The 19,497-nt window shown below is 39.4% G+C and overlaps 1 protein-coding gene across 3 annotated transcripts in view; it reads right to left on the bottom strand.

Moving 5' to 3' along the window:
• Nucleotides 1-19,497, bottom strand: part of SCAPER (S-phase cyclin A associated protein in the ER) — a 143,915-nt gene that overhangs the window by 36,759 nt on the left and 87,659 nt on the right. For all 3 annotated transcript variants that reach the window (XM_042875626.1, XM_042875624.1, XM_042875625.1), the window contains exons 24-26: nucleotides 15,292-15,407; nucleotides 7,323-7,446; nucleotides 649-878 (exon numbers count right to left, since the gene is read on the bottom strand). In XM_042875626.1, the coding sequence (XP_042731560.1) occupies nucleotides 649-878; nucleotides 7,323-7,446; nucleotides 15,292-15,407 (470 nt within the window). The remainder of the gene's footprint in view (nucleotides 1-648; nucleotides 879-7,322; nucleotides 7,447-15,291; nucleotides 15,408-19,497) is intronic.

The following is a 19,497-nucleotide window of genomic DNA, read 5'->3' as shown; positions in this document are numbered from 1 at the left end:
AACATGGAAGGAAGGAAGCTCACTCCAAAGAAATGAGGTGAAGAAACTGACAGAAAGGTAACAAAAGAAGGTGAAGAAACCTAGATTATGAGGATGCTCCACAAGTCACACAGCAATTAAAGATGTTAGGATTAAAAAGGATCAATGAGGAGTGCAGACAACATGGAAGACTAACATTAGGGCTCGTTATAACTGTCCAATGGTTTAGATGAAAGCACGTGATTAAGGCAATATTTGCTACAAGGATTAACTGAAAACATTATATGGACATGCCATACAGGTGGATGCACAAAGCCACCGTAAATAAAAACTAATATATAAAAGATAACAAAAAAACCAAAGCAATTTACCTGCCACAGATACTCATTAACCCGGAGACAGATAAATACAGAAACATATTTCAACCTCAGAATGAGTGAAAAAGTGCACAATTAAAAGACATTTGGTCTTTTGTATTTCTGTGCCCGCATTTCTCTTGAAGAAAATCTTTCTGCTTGAGAGTATAGCACTTCAGGGGTCTTCTGACTAGACACATATGCTACTTCTACTACATTAGAGTTAGAGAAGTTTGTCTCTTAAGTCAAAGTAATTTTCTTTCTCTGTAATAAAGGAGGATTAGAGACATTTCAAGATTATTATTTTTCTAACCTGATCAAGTCTTGGATTCTGCTGTTGAAGGCTTCCACTTGTGAGGATTTGCTTTTCACATCCTGTATTATCTTCAGTGTTGTAGAGTGGTTGTTTCCATCTGGGAAGCTGGAGATTAGGCACCTGAAAATCACAGCTGTTATCCTTAGGAGCCCCGTTGTTAGACCTTCAAACACCTGCTTATTTGCACTTCTTCCTGAAGTAGCATTATGGTCATCTGGAACATTAACCTAAGTAAAAGGGAAAAAAAACCAACATTTATAATACAGTAAGAACTGTAAACACATACGAGTAGAGCAAAATACAATAGTGAAGTCTAACAGTGCTGAGAGACATTCAAATATTTCAGATATAAGAAAGGGTCTATATACTCCTATACAGATATCATCATTTAAAACTGAATAAATCAAGTCAAAGCTGAATTTAGTGTTTAAGAACCGAAGGAAACTCTACAGCAGCAGGGTATGTCATCAATATGGTTCTTGTGTAATACATACACTGAACTTTTGATGAGCAACTAGCAAAGAAACCTTTTCTTTAAAAAACCACTTAACTGTGAATAAACTAATGTGGACTTTGATTTCAATACTGTGTCATCACAAAGACATAGTACATATCTAGGATACACCAAGCACTGAGTAACAAAGTGCAGCAACAGCTCATTTCTGTGGAAGGAACAGCCTTTAGTATTGCACAGTAATCCTCTACTTGACTTTGGACAAACGCAATGTATGTGCATCTATCTAAAAGAGCACACTGAAATACCTGACAGTAGGCACAGAGTACCACGGGAGGCCACAGGGGGTATCACTGGGTAGTGATAACAAGATACAGTGAGGAATGCAGGTTTTTGGTTTGCTTTTTTTCCCAGCCTGCAGGGAGGTAGCTTTTACATGCCTGAATTCAAGAACAGATTACAGTAACTGTGGAGGCAAACTAAGAGGGGAATACATAGCTGCCTGAAGCCAGTAAAAGAGGGCAACCTTAACTGCATCCAAGCAGATGAATTACAGTGGATCCACATCACAACTGAACAAAAGTCCTGACAGATTTTCTTCTAGCAAGTATCAAAACTTCTAGCAGTTTACTACTACAGTTAATACCCCAAGTAGGCAAGTATTTCAAAGACTGAAGGACTCCTCAAAGGCAAGACCACCTCCCTGAAAAAACTGAAAAAGAAAACGATAACCTGGGAAGACAGAAAGAGTTGCACGAATTCCAGGCATAACCCAACATAGCAGGAACATCAGAATGGACAACATGCAGTAACACAGTTCTAAAACACACAGCATGCTGCAGGAAGTTTTATTCTCATCCCAGGTTAAAATCATTTACAGCCAGTATAAGCAAGTGAGGTCACAGTAAATTGCTTCTCCCTGTATAGGTATCAGGAGGGATTTGGTAACACTTGGTGACAAAGAACAACATGCACATTTTTTCATTATTCATGAGCTCCGAGCCTTGTGCCGGTACTTAAAGCTCAGTGCAATAGCCTGCTTCTGGTGGTGAGCCAAGAGAGCAAGTGAGAAGCCTTTAGCAGCTTATTCAAGTTCAGTAGGAAAAATAATATTATGTTGCTTCAGTAACTTCTGCTGACTGAAACAACTCAGGCCTAATGATTCTAATTGCCTGCTGAATAGATGGATTAAGCTTTGTAACGTATAAATTAATTCTAATGTGTCAACCTGTACTAGGAACATCAGGCTTTAAAACACGGCTAACAAATGCTACTCAGAGCTTTTTCACCTAAGATGAAAAAAAAGATATATAATCTCTCTTAAAAGATTTAACAATATATTGTAGCAAAGCCTTCCAGCTGCTGTGATGAATAGTATTATATAAACAGATGTCTATTTTTCTCTTCTAGTTAAATATATTTACATAGAGCATACAGTTCTCGTATACATAAGTATGGAGTCCTTAGTTATACAATTCATGCCTCAGTATAAAACCATTCTTACTAATTTGAAGAATAAATACATCTGACACTCTTAATACAATCTAACATTTCTCACAGAGCTGATTTTTCACTTTTCTTTTTCTGGGAAAAAGGTGTAGGTGGATGAACACAAAGTGAGAACAAATGTGGTTTTTACCCAGTCTATGACATAGAGGAGGTGAAAGGGAACTGTTTTAAAGAAAATGGGTAAATTTGAATTTTGTTCCTACCTTATTTTCCTTTGGAGTGAACTCACTCAGTGACAAAAGATCAACTCTTTATTGTAGAAGTAATTAACAGAATAGTGTGAAAGCATGTTGAGATTTATGTACAACATTAACTGGGATGCTTGCAGAAGTGATGTACTGCTGCATGTTAATCATTGTATCACGTAAGGGGGTAGGAAATCTTAAGATTTAATAGTATAATTGTGAAACCTTTCAAGCTCTGCCTTCTGTGTTTGATTACAACAGAAATTAATGGTGTTCATAAAAACCACTGTTTGTGGAGCATAGGCTTTGCATAAGCAAGCATTATAGAACTTCCTATTTTTATTTGTGAGGTCTAAGAGGCCTCATAGTTTAACTGTCAAAGACCTACAAGTAACATTACCTACCTAAAGCGACCTGTCAAGTGATTGGTATCGTAAATGTTTCAAGTACAAAGGAAGAAGAGGAAAAATGCCTTCAGTTATCTGACAGATCCAACATCTCATCACTATTTTAATGTTCATGATGACTGTCGATGCCAGATGTCATAAAAACTCTTACTTGCTTTAAAGCAGTTTTTGAACCAATATGGTCTAATGACCAGATTTCCAGCTCTAGCAGTCTCCATAAAAGCAATCCAGTAGAGAATTCCCATTGTGTAAGGGAATCCCTTGCTTGTGTAGAGCTGCTGTAAGCTCTTCAGCTGCGCCCAGCATCTAGGATTTAATCCTGCAAGATGCTGAACTACGTGGCCCCAATCCAGTAAAGCACTTAGGCACACATTCAATATAGCTGAAAGTGCTATTTGGTTCTGACTCATGCCACTGCAAGTACCCCTGTGTATCAATGTGCATTTCTTTGTGCTAACAAAAATATACAGTTTCCAGTTAGCACCACAGAGCTACCACTGAAAACTCATTTGTGCTTTTATTTTTCTCGTAAAAAGTATAATCCTTCACAGCCACGAGATGCTTCAAATATTGAGCCATTAAACCTAAATGGAAAGATCTCCAGCCTTGTGAAACACTCCATTTCTAGTCATCACTGGGCTTGCTTCTAAAACACTCCGGAAAATGTATACCTTCAAGACAGTACTGAATATTGGATTTTCAGTGTAGCAACTACTGAACTAAAGAAATGGAACCTGCCCAGGAAGAAAAAAATATATATATTTTTTAATGTATGTAATTATTTCTTTTATCCTAGCCCTATTTTCAACTGCATGCTATGAGACTCATGGCTTCCCAACTGAAGCAAATGCACAGAAACCAAATTTTTGGTCTTTCCGAAGTTACATTATTAAAAGGACAGACAGATGTTGCTCTTTTATACACTGCCAGCATTGTCTGAATTGCTTTAGAAACAGCCCAACATGCAGAGCTGGCATCCAGCTGAGGCACTTTTCTGATGACTTCGATACTGCTAGGTGCTGGTCCTTGGATCTCCAACAGAGGGACAAAAGGGTTTCTCAACCTCTAAGTGATCTGGCAGCTAGAAACCCTCCACACAGACAAAGAGAACTGTTGGTACCACCGCGCCCAGTGCTATGGAAACTGAATGGAAGTTCAGAATGGACTGGAAGGGTCGAGCAGCACATCTCAGTGCCTGGGAGTTCACAATTCTGGTCACAGTCAGAGCAAATGAACATGAAGTCAACTTATTTGCTGCAGAATACAAGAGGAAAATGTGCAAACAAAGAAATACAATAGAGCAATAAAACAATTAAAAACATCTTCATTTTCTCATTAGTATAAATTTGTATTACAGCTTAACTGATAACAACTGATATGCTAGGATGGAAAAGATCTGAGCGAGCCAGCAATAACTTCTAAGCATTTTTACTGGCTAAGATATTCTCAAAAGCTTCTGGACATTTCCCTTTGATCTACTGAGAGCACAGCTAGCAAACTGTCACATCTTTCATGGATCATCAGGAAACCATGAAAGTACAGGTATCTGAAATAGAACCCCAAAATGCTTACTAACCCATCACTTACAGATGTATGTACAGAAACATACGGTTTATACAAATGGCTTTTCCAGATAGCAGCGTGGAAAAGAACTTGACTAGTAAAAAATCCAACCAAAATAAGAAGCTAACTGTACACACCTACAGTTCCATGTAACTGTTTGTCTCTGACAGAGTACAATCTTCCAAAATACACAATTAGAAAAGGTTTTCATTATTTTGCAGCTATCATCTATGCTCAGGAGACAAGGAAGAGCAGAGATAGCAAGTCTGTAGAGAAATGCAGTTACTTCTTGACCATCAGCCTCCCATGAATGTAGACAGGAAGGTTTGATGCAGTCGCCTTTCAAAGTTGGAGTCTGGCTGCTACTGACCTCGGTGGGCACTGACTTACACATTACCTGAGCTGATAAGAAGGCTCAGAAAGGCAAAATGATAAGTCATGTCTATAGAAGGTTTAGGAATGAGGTAAATTGCAGGAAGAAAGGTCTAATAGCTTTTAATAACTAGCTCGAGCAGGCTGGAGGTCACAAAAAAACCCAAAAATCAACAAAAAACCCACCCCAAACCCACAAATCTCTACAGTTGATTCCTTATCAGTTGCCCAGCTCACACTGGGAGGAGAAAAAAAAGAACCAAAAATGAAACAAAACTAAAACCCCCCAACTTTCCCACAGGAATAAATATATATTACACTTCCATAAAGCAAGCGACCATCTTAAATTCAAATATTTGAAGTGGATAGCTTTGAGTTTTAGGTAAAATGAAGCTGACATTGCATCACATTTTGAAGTTCAAAAACAAAACTAAAATCTAATTATACTGCATCAAAGCAAGGTTGATATTTACTGCATTTAAGAATATTTTTAAAGCTTTTTCAAAATTCAAACCTTTCTGTACACAGCAAATGTTAGCACATATTCAATAATTTGTTGAAATCTTGCAGTTATTTTTTTGCTTGTTTGTTTTTTACAGAGTATTACTTGGGGTTTATTATGGGAATATACACGAGACAGGAAGCATAAGCATCACAAGCATCACACAGCTCACAAAGCAGTTAAATTCTTTGGAGGGCTGGCCTTTATATCCTGGCATTCAGAGCCTGATCCAATTAAAAGAAGTGCTTTCCATGTGGCCTTTTTTCTTAGAACAGGAAAACTGAAATTTGATCTGAGTTGGTGTATTTTTGAGAGAAGAATCAGGGTTAGGGAGGTAGTGCTGTACTTATTTATTTTTTACTTAAATACATATTTCATGGAATGATGATTTCTCAGTTCAAGGGCCAATTTTGCCTGAAGAGAACACAGAAGACTTTGTGCACGGGAAAGAAAAGTCCACTGTGGGTCAAGGGGAATTTTGTGCTTTAGTTCCAGTTTTGTTGCAATCCAACAGCAGTATTTGGCGGCAGGCTGAGAGTCCATCTACACATTGTAAATTTCCTCCATGCAGTATTTCTGATCTCTAGGTGGCCGACAGTCTAAGAAATACCCTCCGTATTCATTCAGAAGAGGTTCAGGCCATTTGCACAGAGCTGTGCTGATAAAAGGGAAGGTGTCTGGCATCAGAACGAATCTTGTCACTTGCAAGTGCTGGAGGATTTCATCTCTTTGTAATTAAGCAGGGAGCCTGTGCTCTGGCTCGCCCTGCAGACAGCGAGCAGTGTTGTGACTGGCCCAGCACAATACATGCACCTTTCACTAAGTATATTTGAAATCTAATACCTGGAATCCTCTTGGAAAGATTTGGTGGAGAACAATGAGCTGGCAGCTACTTAGAGGACACCATACAGGTTGCATTCCTGCTTTCTTTGTTTGTGCCAAAGGCCTTTGGACCATCTTTTTTAAGTGTTCATCAGCAGTCCTATGGCTTGTTGAGTCTAACAGCGTCATTTGAATTATTTAAAGTACGTACATAACTTTTCAATTAACAAACTGCTTGGCTCATGAAAATACATACACACGATTTATGAGTAGAAAACCAGGACTAAATATCTTATGATGAGCAGGTCACTATGAATTAAAAATGAGTTTTCAAATAAAATATTTAATGACGTTTCAAATTAAATGAAACATTGGAAAATTAAAACCTTCACTGTCAGAGAGCCCTGCTATTGAAACACCTCTGCAAATGCAGTTAACAGCAACATACTGAACTGCGTTGTGCTTTCGATGTTGAAACACATAAGAGCACAGCAGACATGAACAACTCATAGCATTCTATACATTAGCCATTGCCACAGGCTGCATTAAAAAAGAAAGCCCCAGAATGGGTTAAGATTGACACTGTCCACTCTCCAGAGTTCCCAGTGCGTGTGCTTCTGCAGAATTCATTAGCAGCACAGAGTATACCCATTTGTATAGAAGTACAATACATGCAGTTTACCAAATACACACAACAGAAGAACCTTACTTTTCTAATTGGACCTTTATGATCATAATGGTCCTTTTCAACACAGGCCATTCTATGAGTCTATGATCTCTTGGAGCTCTTACACTGCAAATACTATAATATGTTTGTGAAAGAGGACAAATTTCTACATTAAATGTATTTTACATACCGTAAACTGGTGCATCAACAAGTCCATTAAAAAGGTGATCTTGTTACTAAAAAGAATATAGGTGCAGTTTTCTGTACAGTTATTGCAGGTGAGTCCATAAGCATTTACTGTACTGCAGAGAGACCTAAAAGATCAGGAGGAGAGAAAGAAAAATAAATGGAAGAACATGACAAAACAATATTTCAGTAATTTACAATTGTTCTACTAAACTTGAAACTGAATATTTAAATGAAATAAGGGAAAAAAATAACACCTTAAATGTTATGAAGCCATATTTAGCAGAACTTCCACAGTGCGTGGCTACCGGACTCTTCGGTGTTCATGGTTTACATCCTGATGACATGCCTTGGAACATACAGTTTGAAAAGCTTGAACTGCCTTGTGATATCTGTTAATTCTTTTTATTAAGAATAGCTATGCACGTGCATTCTCAGCAAATGCACACATGCGTTCGTAGTACAAATCTAACACAAATTATGGCCGTGCTGCAAAGGCATAGCAGAGCTAAAGAAATTAGCTGATAATTATGTATTACTGTGTAATTGGGATAGGCAATATTCTTTTCTTCTAGCTTATTGGGAATTGGGGTACAAGGCCCCTCTTCTTAGCACAACCTTCAGGAGCAAGGACCAGCTTTACAGAGGAGCATTTCTGCAGTACCTATGAACAAACGTAAGCAACAGGGAGCACTGAGTAGCTCAAACCAAGAAAGAAGATCTGAGCAGGTGAAATGCCTGTCCAAAAACTTCTACTGACATACTGTGAACTGCACAAGCTTTAAGCATCGGTGTGCAACTACAACAGCACTGTGTGATCTACACCTCTGGCTGCAGGAAGAGGTAGCAGGTTTGCCATAGAAAGAAGCCACTGCAAGCTCCAGGTACACCAGACACGTCCTGCTACTCTCCCACATGTGGTATTTCCATCTGCACAGACCCCCAGCGCTCCCAGAACAGGACGTGTAGGGAAGCTGGGACCAGTCCTACAAAACATACTCAGAGACAAGAGGAATGTGACCAAGGATAACACTGCTCCAGAATAAACACAGAATCAATCTGTAGAACTCTGCTTCCCACAGAAGCAATCACTATTCTTATACAAATACGCACACGGACACACCACACAAAAGCATCATAAATATATACAATAATAAATAAAGATGGTTAGCAACTCGAGTTGTTTGTCTAAAGGAAACTGAAAAGTATCATCAGTATTCTGGCATCATCTTTTTCTCAGCTTGAGAAACAATTCTGGACGCGTTACCTCACTTGGTTTGATCTGTGAAAGTGCAAGGAACACCAACACCTTTCCTGTGTCAATATGCCAATTATCACCACATCACCACTCTGTACGTTTTACTGTAGTGGTAATTAATTTTCCTGTTCTGTCTAATCAAATCAGTTACAACCTGCAGTTCACACGATATGAGCACAACATTAAACCATTATTTATTGATAAGAGTGGTTAATTTTTGCCCATTTCACCTGATTTTTACCCTACAATGACAGCATTCAAAAATTCAATTAGCACGCTTCGTATGCTTTTTTTTTTTTTTTTAAGCGTATCTTATCCTAATTACATAAAGATATTTATTTCACCCTCCTCAACAATAGTGAAAAAACATTAATCGACTCATAGACTTTTTGTCTTTTAATTCACCCTGGGTGGGTGAATGTTTGTATGGGGCAGAGAGAGATGAAAATACGTCAGTGCATCAGTTGGGTTTTTTTTTTTTCTGAGTTAAAATGAAAGGTGCTGATTTTCTTTTCACCAGCTATTCTGATTTAAAAAAAATGATTAATTCAATTTAAACATAAACAGTGCAGGATCAGGTGGGGCCTTGCAGGTTAACTCATCGTTTCAGCAGTGCTGCAGGATTTGTGACATGATGCAGCTAATTCACAACGTTTCTTGGTTAGATGGGATTTTCAGAACTGCAAGGACGAGCACTTATTTTCCATTTGAACACAGAAACTTCCCACTTACTGAAGAAACATCAACTGCGATAATGCATCATGCTTTTGTATTTCCCAAATGAATCCTATGTCAGAAAAAGTATCTGAAATTTCAGAGGCTTAAATAATGGTTTTGAAAAGGTGCTTTAAGCAAATGGATGTCAAATTAATTTTTCACAACAATAAAGGAGGTTCTTTTAATTGTAACATAAGCTTGCTAACTGCGTTTCGTTTAAATGCATTCTGCTCATGGCACGTTCTGAACTATGACTCAGTTCCACTGTTTTCTCCAAATTCAGAATTGGGAGTGTCAGCACAGAAGCTGTCCCCAGGTGGTTTGCAGTGTTAAATGGCAGATTACAGGCAGCACAACTAATTTCTTTACTTTAATCTTATTAAGGGCACAACAGCTGTCAACTGTCACCATTTCTGCACAAGGCCTCCGAGACGAGCGCTGAGAGCTGCGAATGTCAAGCAAGAACTTTATTTAACCACCAGCTCAGCTCTCTGGGACGGACAACTAAGAAAGCAGCTCGGCTGTTGTTGCTTTTTCCCTCTTCCTGTGTGAAGCTCTGATTGCTCCTCAGTACAAACCTAGTATCTCAAGCAATGGGTACTGCAGCTGAAATGGAAGAGTGTGAGCTTCACGCACAACGCAGCTGTTTATCGATCACTGATGTTGCACTAAACCTTGTCCCTCACCCACAAATCAGCTTTACAGCCGTGTCAGACAGCATGCACGCTCCAACCGCATAATAAGTCTACCCTCTGATGTAGGGCTTTCCTCCTGAGTAAATCCAATTAGAGAAACACTCCTCCTTCTGGTACACAAACTTTGATCCAATAGAGAAATCTGTCTTAAAACTAGACAAAAAAAACGTGCATCCGTGTAATATGTTCATTTCACATGAATACAAAGGAAGAGGACTCGTTTTACTCAATATCTTCAAGCTAGATCCCAACAAGTTTGTGTACCTATGTGGATTTCATGTCTGCCAGTGTGCACCTTCACTTTCCCAAATGCATACCATCATAAACAAGCTGACAAAGGCTACCTTTCATTCCAAACCCTGTTTGGAAAGGTTACTGCCTGTTGAGGCAACAACAATACCCAGCCACACAGAACTGAGCCACACTCCTGCACCACTACACAAGGGTGAGGAGTCAGAACTTCTGATTGAAAGAAATATCAGCACTCTGACTCTTCTCCTAACAAAGCAATCAGCTGAGAGCAGTGGAGGAGAGCTGCTGCTGAAAACCAGTGAGCAGAATGACTGCATGATGGTAAGAAGGGCAAAAGCTCACTTGATCTTGATTTTCAGTACGAATACAGACCATGAAAGCGGGGCCTCACGATCCAGGGTAAGAATTTGGATTGAAACAAAAATGAGTAAAAATTGAAGACAAAAAGCCCAGCTTTAGGTTGGTCCTTTACTCTTGGGGCCTATGATATCAAAAGGAACCCTCAAAAGCATTGGAAGTTCACAATCAGTAACTATTTTGTACGTATTTTACATTATTCAACGCTTCAGCTGCAACGTCTCATCACAATTAGCAGAGAAGGCAAAGCTCAGCAACAATTCTCCTTCAAGACACTTCCAAGAACTCATCAGATTTGTCCCGAAATGGTACTCTACTTGTGAAAAACAAAACCAACTCCCCAGACAACTACAACTTAACTATCACACAACAAGTAATGGTCAAGCCATTCCTCTCCCCTAGTGTTTGTAAGTGTGACAGAATCTGAAAGACCTCCACAGAAATCCACCTGTGTGGGTTTATCAGTTACTTCACTGCAAGATTTGGATCTCAAGTCAAAATCTACCTAGCAGTTCACTACTTTTGGCAATAAAGCTTGTTTCTATATTGTGTGGTAGGACAATAATGTCTTGGTTTTGAGTGCTGCAAGTGGGACATCCAGCCCTGAGACAGACAGCAACAAGATACTGCAGAAAAAAGCCAGATGCTGCAGGTTTCAGATGCTGATCTTGCAGAGGGGTCCCTCTTCTGACTACATGTCCCTGTACTTTCAGTCTTCGGTGCTTATTTAGAGGGAATAACTGCAGGAGAACATACACAAGTGTGTTTTCCACTTTGGGTTGAAAGATTTGTGAACAATTCGATAGAAAAGCAGGAGTAGTAAAACCACCAGCACAGGTTGGCTCCTTTAGCGAGTGTTCGTAAAAGTAAAAATTACAAAGAACAATCCAGAAACAGTTCTCAGCTCAATACCTTCTTTTCTTGAAAAATCCCAACAAAATTACAACTGCTTGTGTCAAAGCCATCTATGGTACCATGCAGGTACTTCTACCTTCTACCACAATAGCATCCACTTTAAACAAATACTAAGAGAAGCTGTATGCATAGAGAACATAATAAAGACAATTTCCATCATGCCTTAAATAGTAAACAGTCCCCCTTTGTTCGTTAGGACAGCTACTAATTTGTATGTGAAGTGCTGGCTACCTAAGGAACTCAAAATACTTTGCAAGTGCGAATGAAGCAAATCCTACACAAAAATCCTTGTTTGTTGGCAGATTTGCTCCAATTGTCAAGGGCGGTAAGGATGCACAACACAGAGGGGATGAGTTGCCCACAGTATACATGAAAGGCAATGCGGGGATGTGAATCGTGTTCTGGTTTTGATCGTAAGTCATGAAATTGCTTTATGGAGTTCCTACTTGCTTTTCCATACAAGCATAAGGAAAATACCATAAAACTCTGAAACCACTTGAAATTCTGCTGAGTGTGCTGAACGTGAGCAAACTCAGGAAGATTACAAAATGCTACTTTAAGAAATAAGGCAGCTGAACACTAATTTGTATGTTAACATCAGTAATAAAATCAACTGTAATCCATTGCTTTCCCTTTTCTTTCTTCAGTGCTTTATTTGAAGGGAGGAATACTGTTGGGACACCACATGTATTATCTGTCTCATAAATGTCACATCTTTTCATGGCATTTGCTGCCCTGCTAAGTCTAACTACCAATCTGGACAGGGGTACAAAACAACAGGCATATTGTTAAATCTTTGATAATAAAGCTTTATCCTGTAGACATGGGATTAAAGTTCTGAGCTGCACCATACTGCCAGGATTTTGGAGAAAGAGAGATGTAGATAATAGCCCATGTAATCTCCTCACCTACTTGTAAATAGCTTAACCTCAGCACAAAAAAACAGACACGTTCCCAGTTTGAGTACCAATGGTTAAATGCACATGAGCATGCAAACAATCATAAGGCCAGCAGTGTCCTTCAGCAGAGCATAGCTGGCCAAAGGAAGACAGGAAGGCAATTAATGAAAGGTCTTAATTTAACTCGCCTCCACAGGGCTTTGCTTCACCTCTACGCAGAAATAACTGCTGCTTCATTTCATTCAAAATATGTTTTTCTATATGAGAAAGAACATCACTGAAATCAACCACAGAGGGTCTGCACTATGTGCAGCAACACCAAGTTCGCTGTGACGCCCCCAGCATACGTTATGCTTTCCAACCCAGTTTTTAATGTATGTAAAAAAATAAGTCTTTGCTAAAATAGTTTATCCTTAGAAACAACATAGAGTATTTTACTGCTATTTTGCAGCATGTCATCTTGAGAAGCGGTAATGATAGAATGCAGTAGAAGTCTAGCAAACATGAGCAGCAATCACATGAGTGGGAAAGTTTACTAGCAGTGATTAGGCCCACAAAAGCATGAATCACACACGGCATGATGACTGAGAACAGGTTTTGCTGAAGAATTAAGATGCCCTGAAATCCTATTAGTAACTTTGAAAACTTTGATTTCCTTGTCATTTAAACATTTTCACCCTGTTGTTAGGGCAGCACAAGGAGATGAATAGCAACAGACCTTTGCATTTAATAGTAAGCTCTACAATACACATTAAGTACAACATTAAAATCCCTCGCTCGGGGAACTGGATTGACTCTGACTTCAGCAACTGTTTCTTGGAAGAAACGTCACCCACTGAAAAATTATGATCATAGCTAAAAGTGTGCTGCACTGCATATAGAAGCCCAAAAAGTAGGCTAGCTGTACCTATATATAAACCTCTCCCATATGTTTGTTAACATAGAAACAGCTGAAGTTTGACACCGTGGCTTAGTGTTCTGTTATGAAAACTGTATCTGGAAAAGTTAAGTCTGCTCCTTTTATTCACGTGTCAAAGGCACAACAGGCAAGTTCCAAGTGCCATTGATGTAACAGTCTGAATGAAATCTGCCACACATCTAGCTACTTCATCTACAGCTCTGCCAACAGAGAAACAAAACCGTCCCAACTAAAAAACCAAAAACTAATAATAACTAGCAATCCTCATTCACAACCAAGCCTGTGGGCTGAAAGACCCAACTGGTGAGTGGGCTTTGTGCTCCTGGCCTCAGCAGCAGTGGCACTGACTTAAAACATGGATGGAGAAGGGAACAAGGCTGCTAATGGGTTTTGCAGCTACAACCTTGAGAGCTGGAAGCTCTCTTTGAGTACCAACACAACATATGAAGATAATCTAGAGATGGAAGCTGGCTCCTTGTAACATAAGAGATAGCACAAGTTTTAGGAGGTCACCAGAGAGGTCTCTGCAATTTGTGTTTTGTTTTTTTTTTTTTTTTGTTACATATTCTAGGAACCTCAAAAAACAGCACACTTGTGCTTAAGGAAAAGGTAAAATTTTTCTTCATTTCTCCAAGTGCTTTAGTCATTCACATTGACAAACAAGGCATTAAACTGGAAGGATGCTGTCTGAACATTTAACTTACTCCCAGCAGCGAGTGGAACTTTGAAAGCGTTTTCCAATCGTTCATAAAAGGCAGGCTTTGTATCTGAGTCATGAATGGAGCAAAGCAAAGGTGCTCCACAGCCTTGAGAAAGCAGGAAATGGAATATAACAGCATTAGCTCTACTACTTTCCTTCTTTAGGAAACAGAAGTCAATTTAACCTCATGTTGTGCTTGTTCCTATATAATATCTGTAAGGAAATTATAGCTTTTTTTTTTTGTATGCTCTTCTGTAGCAGGAATGAATGAAACCATATCAACTGCATTCCCCAAATGCAAGCGGTTCTGCTTAAATCAATTTTATTTCTGTTTGCAGTAAATTTCACACTAGAGCTTAACAGAATACATTGTTAACTGAAAATACAGCATGCCCCACTGTAAGTAAACAGTGATCTTAATTTGAGGTCTAAGCTCTGGCACAAGATCATCATTTGGTAGTCCTCCAAGTCACAAACACTTTGGTCGAGAGGTCAGTACAATTACACTGTTTTTTAAATGCTTCCTTACTGATTGAGTATTATTTTTCATTCTCCCAGCTGCTGCTGAGCACTGTAACATCAACTCAGGATCAGAGGAACTGGGTGGACTTAGAGGAAGTGCATTCTGCATGAACTACAGGGAACGGAGGAATTTTATTCTTTTCGAAGAGCAAAGTTAGGATACTAAAAGCACATTTTTTTCCTAGGTGCTCTTTCCTAGCACTTCATATCTGGTCCATAGCATATTAATGGTTATTAAAGATCCAAAACCACACAACGCAGCGCTTACATTCAAATCATTAGAATATCAACTTAAATCTACAAAGGAATTGCAACAATGGCACACAGCAGAACATTCTAGACTCGGTCGCTCTTGTACAAAAAGCATCCTTAGCTCTTTTATAGCACAAATGGAATTTTTAGGGATTAGACATTTCAACCCTTCTACTCTTACGCGCTATGAAGAGTAATTCCTCTAATCCACAAGAATTTGGATTTACTTGTTTGTAGGAGCCCTTTCAGCTAGCACTACCTCAAAGCAACTGCTTCACTTTAAAAGTCTCACAGTAAGGGAATGAGAAGCCCTGGACTGAAAACTAGAGGTTGAGTGGAAATGTCTTTCACCTTTCATGGCAGCACAAAATAGAGCGTGACATTTTTTTCCTTCAACACTGTAAGAAGGAAGCAGAAGCAGTGAAGCAGATGTTAAATGAATATTCCAGTGATACTAAATGACAACGGAAGGACCAATCATACTTACTTAAAAGGAATCCGTGAAGCTGTGTTCAGATTGGTGGGAGCAGTCATTGCTTGAAGAATGTGCTCCAAGGCAGTCAGTCCTCCTGCAGCCCGAAACGCTATCTGGTCTGCTGTGTTCTGCAGAAACAAAATCACAGCAGAGAACCCACAGAAACGTTCAGAAAATTCATGCATAAGCCAGGTGCCTGGAAGACAACCGCCCTGAGATGTTGTGTCAACACAGGAAATGTTTAATACATGCATTTATCATGATGAACACCTCTGAAAAAGGGCAGTGAGATGCCAGTACACGAAGAAGAACATTTTTCAGAAGGCACAGGAGCAGAAATTCTCATGTTATGGTCTCAAAGGCAATACAAACGTACCACATGCTGTTATTTAGGTAACATCTATAGACTAATACCATAATGCTTTCCATAATACCATAAATATTTTCCATAAGAACATACTGTTGTAGGGATTTCACAGAAGTCAATCTTTACCTATTGCTGTTACCTTTGTAGTTCTACTCCAATGCTTTTTTAAAGGATTAAGCAAACACGGACCATTTCTAGATGGGTATTTCCTCTTTCTTACATGCTTTTCCAAAAGGAAACTACCTCCAGGCTCGTTCCTCGACGTGGTTTATGTACACATAAAATTGCTTATGCAGATCACTTTAAAACATGAGTGCCATCATTATGCTGATGAAATCCAGTTACGTATTTCAAAGCATGGGAACCCCACAAATTCAGTCCCTTGTCTGGAAGAAAGCCTGGCAGCATCACCAGGCAGAGTGCCAGTTGCTAGAAATGCTCTCTGACAGATGCTGCTGAGGATACGAGCTGGTTAGCTCTTCTGCCTTCTCAAATTAATTACGTGGAGTTTGGGAATCAGGTTTAAAAAAAAAAAAAAAAAAAAAAGACATCATTTTGGTAATGCTTCAGTTATGGGAAACTACCTAAGATTGAAAATGTCACTTGACTGGTGCAGGTTCTCTCTTCTTTTTCCCGTCAGGCGCTTAGCAAGTAACAGCAACTCAAAATTATTACCCTCCCAGATCTTTTGTCACATCCACTGCTTGCACCTTATTGAAAATGCACCCAAATTAATCAATGCTCTTGGATTTGAAGTATCACATTTGCTTTTGGTTTGTTCTGCATTCATCATGCTATTGGTGTTGCTTTTAAACAGATTCCTTGAAAACTAATTCTGTACGTAGTCCTAGCATTACAGATCAGCTTCTTATTCTAGGGGTGCTTCCACTTAACAGGATTTCACACCAAAATGCCATTTTGCCATCATTGTTACAGTCTGTAAACGTTACTAATTGATGCTCATCTGCTGCTGTGTTACCTTGCATTACCACTGACCTGTATGATAAAATACAACACTGTGTCTGTGTTTGCATGCAAGACCTACTGGAATCATTACAGCTTTCACTTTTGTAGCTCCAAAGGCACGGAGCAGATCAAGCACCATCTCAGTATGAAAAATGACAGACCCTGTTGGCAGACAACATTAAGTCCCCCTATTAGGGAAGAGCACAAACCAGTATGGCACACCTCTGCTGCCTGAAAGAATGCTCCAGTCTACTAACTTCACCTCTGGAATTACTTAGCTAGACGCTCAGGAAAACTGTCTCAATTTTACTAAAGAAACAGCTCTTTGAGAATGCCTGCATACTTCTGTGGGAGGTTTATTTAGCAAAACAATCAACGCAATGGGGCTCATGTTTGTTGAATGGAAGAAAACCCCACACGTTTGGTGATTTTTAACAGTGGAACTTTTTGGCCTTGCGTATTTTCAGAAACACAACAATCTCTAAAACCATTTTCACACATCTCAATCACAGGTACAGAAGGATGCCAAAGCTCTCACGCTGCCCAATAATATGCAGGAGGTGAGGCAGAAAAACCACATGGAAAAATTTTTATTGCTGTCATTCAGGCATTTCTTAACAGAGAGAGGAAGAGGCACAAAAGATGCCACCTAAGTTTGTCTTACACATTACAGAAATAACAACAGAAATGAGGCCTTCAGAACCAATGATGTAGCACTCAAAACTAATGTAAGAAAAAGAAATCTTGTTTTCCCTGCATTTCAGAAGTCTCTATCAGTGGGAAATGCAGCAGCCTGGTTTGTACAGGAAGAATGGTGACACAGCTGAAGTGATGGTAAGTATGAATCTGTAATTTTTTGGATCGTTACGCACTTGTCATTTAAAGCACGTGGCTACCAGCTTTGACACAGCAGCATACTCATCATGCATCTCTTCAGCAGAACACGTGCACACTAATGCACAGGTGGCAAACTGAACAGAAATGACCATAAACACGATGTAACAATCTTTAGGACTAACTAATAACTGAGCATTTCAGCAAACTTCTAAAATTCGTCTTTGTTTTTTAATGTTGTCAGACAATCAGGAAAGCTCCCTGCATAACAAGCGAGCATGGCTGACTTATTTTCCTACCTGTTACAACACCTTAATGGATTTGAATTCCTCTTCTGCTCTCCTATGGCTTGAGTGACAACTGACTAATAGGATTACAGGCTCCGTTCCAATAATACAGCTCAGCAACATGCCAGCGAAAAATGACAGCCTAAACCTGAATTACATGGCCTGGGAATCCATCCAATTATTAACTAAAGTAACTGTTATTACCTAACCTAATCAAAGGAGAAGCAGCTGTTAATCTTTGGTGGCCTGCAGTGTAGCAGCGGTCAGGCTGGATGAACCGTCTTTGTACTTGACTCCTCTACAGACAATAATTATGTCCTTTGTGATCACGAAGGAAGGGCTTCCTAACCTTTCAGACACAGGCAGCAGATGGGGAACAACTAACTGTGTTCATTAGCAAGACAGGGCAGATTTTATCAGGGTTTGGCATCTGTGGCACCTTTGGAAACACCACTTACCCAACGATACTGGCAGGTCTGGCAAATTCAGAAACGAGCAGGCTAAATACAAAGTTCAGAATAACAACTTCATCTTGTTGTCTGACATTTGGTGAAGAAAAATAAACACAGCTAAACCAAGCTGTTGACATACGCTCCTCGTCACACCCAACCACCCTGCTCAGATACACAACATAGAGATACACAACATAGAAATATGCAACAGGGCCAAGTGACTCATGCTGGTACGTTGCTGGGTTTGGCCTCACACATCAAAGAAGCTAGATATATAAACAGCATAGCTATGAAACAAAATCAAAATGGGAGAGATCTCTGAGTTACTTACAAAAGCAGGCAGGCTGACTGACATACAGGGAGCATCATTCACCAACACCTGTTGATGCCTACATACATATGCTCCCCTGCTCCTGCTTTGCACGGGCTGCTGGGCAAACAGGGAAGTTTGTCAAGGAAGCCCGGAGGTCAGAGCAACCTGCTTCAGCGTGAGACACTGCTGAAGCACAAGTCAGTGCATGGCAGGGAAAGGAAAAACACAACTGCATCTCAGGATAGAAGCACCTGAAGGGAAGGATGGTTTCTCACACACACAGAAGCTGAGAAGGCATGAATTCAGGTAAGAAGATGATTTTTTTAATGCCAAGAGTAATTAATGACTACCATAATATACTAAGGATATAGTCGACACTCAATCATTTGAAGTTTTTAAATCAAACCTGATTATCTGCTAGAAAAATATGATCCTAGTTAGATTGTAATTTATTAATTTGGTGCAAGAGTTATTGGGTGAAATCCAATGTCCTGCACCAAAGTACTCACTTCCATACATTTCTCTTGTTAAAGCACTCCTACTATTTAATACATAGAGGAGAATCAGAAATGGTGAAGAGCTTTAATGATTTCATGTCAGCTTTAGCATCTCTGTTCTATGTAACTGCAGCACTTCACAGTTTGAACAGCAGCACTTGCATGTGAAACCATCCCGAACTAACTACAAAAACACTGCTGTGCAAACCAACTCCTCTTAGACAAACCTCCACAATCAATATTCTAACAGGGATTAATACTTTCCTTCCCCAGCTATAAGAACATGTTCTGCCAGTCCGACCAGCTAGGTTTGAATGCTAGGTTGAATAGCTGAATGGACAAAATGGAAAAGCCTTTTTAAAGAGAGACATCATGAGCTAAAATTGTTAGTTAGGAAGTATTTCTGAATCAGACCCAAACCCTTTGATAGTTTCTCACTTCGATTTCTGAAAGAACACACTGAACTTGTGTGATTATTCTGCACTTGTTGAACTGTTCACTC

Source organism: Lagopus leucura, unplaced genomic scaffold, assembly GCF_019238085.1.
Source record: "Lagopus leucura isolate 7727_CA_CO unplaced genomic scaffold, USGS_WTPT01 Super-Scaffold_100015, whole genome shotgun sequence".
Classification (NCBI taxonomy): Eukaryota; Metazoa; Chordata; class Aves; order Galliformes; family Phasianidae; genus Lagopus; species Lagopus leucura.
Note: the sequence above shows the minus strand (reverse complement) of the source record. Positions and strands in the feature narration are given on the sequence as shown.